Source organism: Gastrolobium bilobum, unplaced genomic scaffold (assembly GCF_033153095.1).
Source record: "Gastrolobium bilobum isolate Gb01-03AN ecotype WA unplaced genomic scaffold, APGP_CSIRO_Gbil_v1 utg31796, whole genome shotgun sequence".
In the NCBI taxonomy this organism is placed as follows: domain Eukaryota; kingdom Viridiplantae; phylum Streptophyta; class Magnoliopsida; order Fabales; family Fabaceae; genus Gastrolobium; species Gastrolobium bilobum.
Window position 1 is genome coordinate 259,374 of NW_026898399.1, and position 9,546 is coordinate 268,919.

Consider the following 9,546-nt stretch of genomic DNA (forward strand, 5'->3'; position numbering starts at 1 on the left):
ATTCCCCAATGGCCATTAAAGACGAAGAAGACCACTTATTCTTTTCTGAATTTCACTACTTTTTATAAAAACTCCAAGCTATCGTTTGAAAGAATTTGAGTAAAAGGACAGGAAAATCAAGTTTGCTTTCATTTAGGTGCTTTATTTCCCGACCTCTCTCAAATTTTCTCGGCAACAAAATAATTCATGGATGCCGATTCCAAACCCTTGAAACATTTTATTATATGATAAAAAATCAATAATAAACTCAGTTTGATAAATCTGGACCACTGGACCAAATATTACATTCTATACAGTTCTTTTAGACTTCAAAGAACCACTCTAGTAAGATCCAAAATTCTACTAATCAATGTCCCGACTACAGAATTTAATCAACTGTAGTTTTGTTCGATAATCATCTGTTATAGGGATTTGATACTAAGTACGGTCAATGAAACCAAAAACATAAAACAATTATGGTAAGACAAGAAATTTCAGCTGTTACCGGAGGTAGCCTAACAAAAACTGGGGGCATAGTACTGCTCTGCACACCTGTCCCGGCATTACCTTGGGTTTCAGGTACCTAAACTGCTGCCCCATATATATTATCAGATGATGATCATACACCTGTTCCTTCCTAAGTAATGAGCAAAGAGCAACTGCATTTTCTTAAAACGATAACTTTCGTAGGAAATGCCCATAAAAAACCCGGTTGCCCCATTGCCTACCTAAATTACCTAAAGCAATTGGAGTAGCATAAATTGATAGCAAGGACTAAGCCATAATTTCGACCTAAGAATCTGCAGAGTTCAAACGCCACTACAGCCTAAGTAGCAGAATTCCCAAGATGATATAACAAACCAGAAGTTGCCCATCTTAGTTGTCTCATATTTGTACAGTATTTAGGCACTTGGATTCATCAAAAACATTTCTCTGAAACATGCTTTTATATACCTAAAGTGCTGAAAAGACAACAAAGAAAGCATGTTATAAAATTTACAGGTGAACCTGCCTGAATTGGCATGCCAAGAAAAGGATTCCAATCTCACATGTAAATATTAAATGTTTAAATAATAATAATAATAATAATAATAACTAAAAACAGAAACATGCAGTCTTACAAGAGGCAATTCAAACCCCAACCTCGTCAATCTTTGAATTGCAATTCCTACATCCCAAGAATACCAGCTGCACAACCAATCCCCCCAGCACCTAGCCTACACGGGGAAAAACATGCATGTGAACTTCTTGATATCATAAAGCTGAACATAAGGGAATGAAAAAAGATAATAAGAAAGGACAAAAGCGAGAAGAAGGAACCAGTAAAGATAGGGTATTGCTAATGAGTGTAATAAGGACACTTGTTAAAGAATCAAAAACGAAATTTTTTTATGAAGGGTACAATTTTAAATATACGATCACATCAAAATGCTTTACATTTTCATTTAATATTTTTGATTTTTGATTTCTTAACAAGTGTTCTCAGGGCATTAGTTAGCAAAACCCATAAAGGTATAGCTGCCACCACCCAATAATTTAAAAATTAAAAAACAGTCATTTCATATAAAAATAGCCACCTGCCAGTAGCATAACAGCAAACACCGCACTTTTAATGATACCTGGCTAACAGGGCTATGGCAAATGGCACATAGCAAAGTGCAGCGTGTTTAGAAATATGGCGTATATTATATAAAATATGATATATTTAATACTATTCAAAATTAAAACAACACCCATCTTCAAAAAAAAAAAGAATTGAAAGTGTTTTAGAGAATGGAATAAAAACCAAGGAATTTTTCAAAGGAACTGAGAAGAAGAGAGGGAGTGGGAAAGGAAGAACAGAACATCATAGATCACAGCATTAAAGGAAAATGAAAAAGGGAGAGAAAAATAAATCTACAAACAACCAGGAAGGATATCCAACCTACTGGAGATGGCACATTAAAAGAGAAGTAGAAAATCACCCATTATCACTTATTTACTTGTAGACACAGGCAGCAGAAAATTGGGATATGGCAGAAAAATCAACATGCGCTATTACTCAGCAGGAAGAGCAAACAAACAACAGTACAGCCCAAAGTCATAGCCTCGCTCCCAATGGCCAACTGTTCTAACTGCATAACTACAAACCAAAACCAAATGCAAGCTGAAACTTAGGTTTATAGAGGATGTCCTAATTTACTATTATACCTAATTTAAAAACAATACTAATGAAAATAACCCCACAGCCCAGCAGCAAAGCTTACCCAAATTTGCCATAAAAACATATGGCCACCTTCCATCTTACTTAGCTTTGCATTTCTCATAATATGATATATTTAATTGATATATTTCAATTTTATATTATAATGCGAATATTATATAAAATATTATATAAAATATGATATATTTAATACTATTCAAAATTAAAACAACACCCATCTTCAAAAAAAAAGAAAAAAAAGAATTGAAAGTATTATTGGAGAACGGAATAAAAACCAAGGAACTAAGAAGAAGAAAGGTAGTGAGAAAGGAAGAACAGAACATCATAGATCACAGCATTAAAGGAAAATGAGAAAGGGAGAGAAAAATAAATCTATAAACAACATGGAAGAATATCCAACCCAGCGGAGATGGCACATTAACAGAGAAGCAGAAAATCACCCATTATCACTTATTTACTTATAGACACAGGCAGCAGAAAATTGGAACATGGCAGAAAAATCAACATGCGCTATTACTCATCAGGAAGAGCAAACAAACAACAGTACAGCCCAGAGTCATAGCCTCAATGAAAGTAACCCCACAGCCCAGCAGCAAAGCTTACCCAAATTTGCCATAAAAACATATATGGCCACCTTCCATCTTACTTAGCTTTGCATTTCTCATAACATGGGCAACAACAAATCAAAATAAGAGAATATAGGCGGGGCTGCAACTCAGAACTCAAAATCTATCAAGAGGGCTGGTATAAACTAAGTTTCTGAAAAACAGAAAATTTCATAAAATGAAACTTTTCCATTTATCTTTAACCCCAAACCCAGAAACAGACCAAACTAGTAAAAATAATTCATAGAAGCCTCTAACAAAAGCTCAATTCGGTAAGAATTTATTGAAACCACTTATCCCATTAACAGAATTGACTTCACCAGCCGACCTTAGATTATGCACACAAATACCCAAAATCATATCTACGATCACAATAAGCTGCAAAAAAAAAATGTCCCTCACAACATCAAATATGAGATCATCACCACACCAGAAAAGAACTAATTAACTCCCATCCATGACTAAAAGCTTGTAACAAATGAACTATTAAGGTTCCTACTCTGCAATTGTTTTCTTTATATAACAGCCTATTAGTATTATACATACCAACCAGTACATAAAGCAGAAAATTCCTACAAAAGCTAGCATACTCAAAGGTTAGTACCCAATTTTATTTTATATTCAAAATTACAAAAATTTTACCATAGATAGATAGCTGCAATCTCCGTAAACATACACAGACCACGAACAACTAAAAGCTCTAGAAGGTTCCATTCCATTCTCTGTTGATAAAAACACCACAAGAGAGAGAGAGAGAGAGATTATCAGATAAATAATTACCGTTAAGAAGAACAAGTAAAAAAACAAAACAATCACAGCCTCTCCTCTCTTTCTCGATTCCATTGTTCAATCCTAGCTCGCCGTTCCTCACTCCCTTCCCTCACCGGACTTCCATGTCTCCGCCTACCACCACCACCACCACCACCGTCCCTGTCTCTGTCCCTGCTACTCCTTCCTCCAATTCCCCTTTCGCGCCTCTCGTAATCTCTCTTCCTTCGCTGGCGCGGGCTCAAGCTGCGGCTCCGGCTCCGACTCCGGCTCCGGCTCGGGCTGATCCGATATCCACGGTAACGGCCGAATAGCTTCCTCCTGAGGTCTCTCCCAATCAACTTCACGTGCATGAAGTTACAATAACCGCCACGGTTACAGCTGTTCTCCTCGAATTGGCGACACGTGGCCTCGCGGAAGTCGGTTACGGGGGAGAAATCAGCGATGATGGGGCGGCCGGAGTAAAAACGGCCGTGGAGGGCGTTAAGTGCGGCGGCGGCCTGGTCTTCCTCGCGAAACTGGACGTAAACGTTGCCGATCATGTGATCGGCGAGGTTGTCGCAGACGTTGAGGGTCTCGATCTGGCCGAACTTGGTGAGTTCCTCGAAGATGTCCTCGTAGAAGTCCTCGAAGTGTTGTTGGATCTTGCGCGGGTCTATTGGTTGGCCCTGTGGGTCCACGCCAGGGGTTATCATATCGGGTCGCTGGTACATATTGGAGAGGAGGAGCGTCGGTGATATGCTTGGTCGATTGTGGAGACGCGAGCACCGGTCGCCGTGCCTGCACGCGCCGATCTTGAAGTAGAATGGACAGTTCACGCGGTCCTTCTCTGTTCCGAATATGGATGCAAGGTGCTCTGCCATACTTTAACCTTATTGATTAGTTGGTTGGTTCGTTGAGTTTGGTTTAATTTAACGCTCAGCTTCTTCTTCTGCTGAATTTGTGGAGTTCGTGGGTTTTGTGGAAACCCTAATAGATCGATCTGATCTCAACGAAATTACACTGCACTGTTTGTTCGTGCGTTCCTAGCTTAGCATTTTGCCAGGTAAATCAATCCTAGCTTAATTAAATAAATCTCGCTTTGGATAAATTTAAGAAATTAAAAATAAAAATTAAATATATTAACTCTTTTAAAGTGATTTAGTCCTGTATAATTACTTTATCAATTGTTAGTATTATAGTATCACAATAAAAATAATGTCTTACATAGGAATTTAAAATATTGTGATAATTTTTTTTTTATTTGTTACCACGACAACATATAGTTTTTAGTGGATGTTAAAAATGTTTCACCTTACAAAATAAAAATATTGCAATCAACTGCCATTTTCACAAATAATATTGCAAATGAACAGAATTGAATTGAAGCAATTAAATTGTTCCACGTTACAAAATTCTCCATCCACAAGGCATACATAGTATTGGTGCATTCTTATTTTCGACAAATCAAACAAACCCGAAATTCCAGTACCAACTTGAAGCAAGAGTTTAATATGGGTCAAGCTTTCTAGGGAAAAGCTGATCCGAAAGCATACTGCTGCTGCCTCAGGCATTTCTTTCAAAGGTTTCAATTATTATCTGGGGAGGCTGTTTTGAGGAAAGTTGCGCAATGGATTCTTCCTTAGTAGCTCTGTTTCCCTGCAGGGAACAATACATACATGTGTCAAGTCACTAGGGACTTTCTTTAGTTATGGTGTACCCAGATTGTGATATTGTCAGATGAATCGGAATTACCTTTTTAAGTCCATGTCGTCCTCCTGTCGAATCTGCAAACTTGAGGACTTACAGTCCTCTGCTTTCGAACTTTGTGAACTGTAAACATGTAATAATAGGTTCACTAGTATAATATAGAAAAGGAATCCAGTAACAGACAAATTGCAGTATGAGATGCTTTATAATGGAACCAATTAAAAGTGCTATCTGGCTGGATGACCAGAAGCACATGCACCATCATTCGTCTAGCGTCCCACAAAAATCATTCTTACCAGTATTATTTTAGAACTCTTGCACTAATCATTCTTACCAGTATTATTGTTTAGAGTAAATATCATTTTTGGTCCTCAGCAAATTTTACGATACCCGTTTTAGTCCCTAGCAAATAAAAAGGTCCATCGTGGTCTCTAAAAAATTCAAAATGGACCCATTTTAGTCCTTTTGAGGACTAATATGGGTCTTTTTTGAATTTGTGAGAACCACGATTTCAACTAAACGGGTCCATTTTTAATTTCTTAGGGACCATGATGGGCCTTTTTATTTGCTAGGGACTAAAACGGGCATCGTAAAATTTGCTGGGGACCAAAAAAAGGTATTTACTTTATTGTTTATCATGTTGTTATCTCCTACATTCATATAAAAGTACGTGGTGTCTATATTTTTTCTTTCTCTCTTCTCCTTACATGGACTCATATAAGAGATAAATTTATCTTCTATATACTTTTAGGTGTTAACACTTGACAGACTATGTTTGAAAAAGCAAAATTGGGTAGGTGCAATGGAGGTTGCCATTTCTGGGAAACATCTATGTATACCCAGCCAAACTGACAAGGCAAAAAATGATTCCACTTACTCTTGACATTCTTCATCAACAAACACCGGGATACAGGAACTTGCAGTAGCTCCCCCTCCAGTTCTAGTCCCAGGTCGCTGCGGAATCTGAAAGCATTCAGTAACTTTGACATTAAACGAATGCAGAACACAAACCCAAATAAAAAGTATAGTATTTTAAGATATAATATGATCAATCATGAAATGGAAGGCAAAAAAGAAAGAGGTCTAAGGTAACTGGCACCTTGTAGGATTTCCATTTGGCCGGAATTGCATTATTTTCCTTATTTCTTTCAGCTCGAGCTCCAAGTGTGTGCCAAGAGTGGGATAGGTCTGCCTGATGAGGGAGGGTATCACCACTGACAACTGAATCTTTATAAATAGAAATTGGAGCTGCTCGAGTTCTACATGAAGAGAAAACAACATAATTGAGTATCATCAAAACTTCTGAATGAAAATATTCTTAGGAACTGAGAAACCCTTCACGTTCTGAATGTCTACGGAGGAATGTTGCATGAGTTTGGAGTGTACATTTCCCAGGTTAATTTATATGTTTCCGGAAACCCATCAATTCATATATTTCTCTACAAGACGACACTAACTGTATAGTTTATAAACATAGCGTGCAATTCGAATAAGAAGTAAACAAGGATCCACAAAAGAAGAAATACAAGGGAAGAACCATTAAGTAGCCAAGTCCAATTAAATAAAGCCAAAGAAATAACCCTATTACCTATCATTCTTAGCAGAAGGATCACAATTCAAAGCACCTGCAACACAGGGAATATGTTCAGAATTCATAAATTTGAGACATAAGGTAATGCACAGAAAAAAAGGACTCACGATTTGCTCCCTTGGCAAGAAGAGTTCCAAAGGCACGCACAGGTGCCATTTTTTCCATTGAATCCTAAGTAGTGGAAGAAAGGCGGGGTTAGACAACAATATTAGATAGATCACAGATCACACTATTGTTTTAACAGTTCAGAAAAGGTACTCAAGCAGAACACCACATACATCTGTAGCTTTTGGCCTAGTCACTGAGCGTGCCAGAAATTTTCTGTAAGCAGCCTTCAATTTATCAACCGGTTGAGCATTCCTGCAAAATGGGCAACCCAATGAGGGATGGCATTGCAAGTTTGCAAAATATAAAAGTCGTTCGAGAATACAACATCAAAGTTTAAAGTAAAGTATGAGATAAAATCACATCAGAAAACAAAAACACACTAACACTACACACACACGTTTGTGAACCCTAACACAAACTCCAAAACCCAAGGCAACAGAAGGGAGGGAAATTCACCAAAGTTTTTGCCTTTCCAAATTTGTATAAAATGAAATCACATGGGAAAGCACTTTGAGCAATTAAACCAGTAAGAGTAATGCTTTATGCTATAAACAAATCCTCTTCATGACTTCAAACTGTAAATATTAAATGTAAAAATGAAACCATTTAATACTTTCTTCATTAAGTAATCAAGAGGATTCTAATGCCTGAGCATTAACCAATTGGCTAAACAGAGAGAAGAACGAATACAAGAAGAGCAAGAAAACACTATTTCTCTTTTTTCAATTTTATTAACCAAAAAACAACCTAATAACAATATGGTTCTCCAAGCCTTAATAAATAGGCAAAACGAAATAAAAAAAAAAGATAAATAACTATAATCACGCGCAATCAAAGTAGATAGCGCACAATTGACACACACTCTAACATAATCTAAGAATAATAAAAGAGGATGTTAAAGAGATACAAAATAATTAATTTAGCCTCTCTCAAAGTCTTAAGATTTTTTTTGGGTTGAAGGTGCTTATCACGATATCAGAGCTTTAGAGACCACAAAGTCACAAGTTCAATTCTCATTGCCACCCACTTTCAGGTGGAATTAACAAAAGCACAAGGCAGACTAAAAAATGGGTTTGTGCAGCACAAGGCACACCAAAAATGAGCTTGTGACATATTCACCCTTCAAGCCCAAAGAGCTCTTGCGTGAGAGAGTGTGTTAAAGAGATACAAAATAATTAATTTAGCCTCACCCAACGCCCTAATGTTTTGGGTTGTAGTGGCACTTATAAGAGAAAATAATTAACAATTATTGAAAAGTCCTAAATTATGGAATAAACTGTAAAAAGACCCAAAACTGTCGATGCTCATGGCAACACAACGAGACTTTGATAAACTCATTTCGACTTGACTATCCAAATTTGAGCCCAATCCAAATCAATCAGCTCGGGTGCATTAGATTCATTAAGAGAATATAGAGTTATTCAATTGGTATACATAACCGACATTATACGAAATTTCATTCACAAGCTTCAAAAGTTGAGGGTCAAAACCTAGATATGCCAAGTTCGAATATCTGGTTAGCAGCTTTGGACTTGTTCTTAGATTCCAAGTGCAAAGCATACGAAATGTAGAAAACCGAGTGAGTTTTCCCAATTTCATTTGCATCCAGAAAAGCATATATAACATCGGCATCAAAGCAATTATCTACCTGCAACAACATCATCAATTTCTTCATTCTTCCGCAACAATTGAAGCAAGTGTAATTATAAGAAAACAAATTAGAAATGGAACTGACATATTCAAGCCACACTTTGAGGTAGCGCAAATCATCCTTATAGCGCTCCGAATGCCAAAAAGCACGCACACACTGCTCGTAAATCACAACCAAACCCGAACAATCTCCACCTGGTGGAAACGCCTCCTGCACCCACTTGATACACCTTCAACACCAAGGGTTAGTTAGTTAGTTAGTTGCGAAACGGTTAGTTTGTTACGAAACCGAATTAACAAGATTGTTACGGAATTGGAGTAATAGGGGATCTGAAGAGATACTCACTGTAACCACGGGAGAAGAGGGTCTTCGCCTTTGTACTCATCGATGGCTTCAATTAGTTTCCTGAGAAAATGTCAAGAGTGAAAGAGAGAGAGAGAGAGAGATCAAAGAGAGTAACGATAAAATTGAAACTGTGTGTGTTAAGAGTGAGTGAGTGAGTGGAGAACCTTCGGTGGTTGAGGAGGGATTTCTTGAGGTTGTTGTCGGTGTGAGACTTGAGTGCGTGGTTCAAGAGGTTGACGTTGCGTCCCCTCTTCAATGGCCTCACGTTCTCTTTGAAGGTTTCCCACTCGTTACCGCTCTTTCTCTTCGACGCTAGAAACTCTGTCTCTGGATCCACCTTCTGAATCTCACCCTCCGCCATTGTTGTTGCAGTGAAAAGCTTCCTCTTCTTTTTCTTCTTCTTCGTGTTCTTGTGTTAAAGAAAGGGAGAAAAAGGGAAATTTGAGGGAAAGAGGGAGGAGCGTTGGGTGTTGTGATTCAAATTTTGAAAATATAATATATTGTATGCTAATTCTAGCCGTTACTTATATTCATTTATTTATTTTTAATTTTTTTACTTTAGTACATAGGTAATAAATGATAAATTTTAGTCATAAATTTTATATTA

General features: G+C 37.4%; 2 protein-coding genes across 7 annotated transcripts; both read right to left on the minus strand.

Annotated features, from left to right (window-relative positions):
* Positions 1-214: 214 nt before the first annotated feature.
* LOC133315744 (splicing factor U2af small subunit B) lies at positions 215-4,621 on the minus strand. Of its 6 annotated transcripts, none has more exons than XM_061517407.1 (4): positions 3,430-4,619; positions 1,944-2,101; positions 1,123-1,196; positions 215-941 (listed from the first exon to the last, which is right to left on the minus strand). In XM_061517407.1, the coding sequence occupies exon 1, from the start codon at positions 4,416-4,418 to the stop codon at positions 3,600-3,602; it is 819 nt and encodes a 272-aa protein (XP_061373391.1). In that variant the 5' UTR covers positions 4,419-4,619; the 3' UTR covers positions 215-941; positions 1,123-1,196; positions 1,944-2,101; positions 3,430-3,599. The 6 variants fall into 6 exon arrangements, with proteins under 6 accessions (XP_061373391.1, XP_061373390.1, XP_061373393.1 ...); XM_061517406.1 differs by having other exon boundaries at positions 1,101-1,196; XM_061517409.1 differs by lacking the exon at positions 1,944-2,101 and having other exon boundaries at positions 216-941; positions 3,568-4,621.
* A 508-nt stretch (positions 4,622-5,129) lies between these two features.
* LOC133315757 (mitotic spindle checkpoint protein BUBR1) lies at positions 5,130-9,324 on the minus strand. The gene is given in 11 exon segments (XM_061517422.1): positions 5,130-5,193; positions 5,290-5,345; positions 5,498-5,513; positions 6,122-6,207; positions 6,344-6,588; positions 6,943-7,006; positions 7,114-7,195; positions 8,434-8,591; positions 8,679-8,823; positions 8,940-8,999; positions 9,104-9,324. Coding segments are annotated over 11 exon segments (1,173 nt in total). The 5' UTR covers positions 9,301-9,324.
* Between the last annotated feature and the right edge of the window lie 222 nt (positions 9,325-9,546).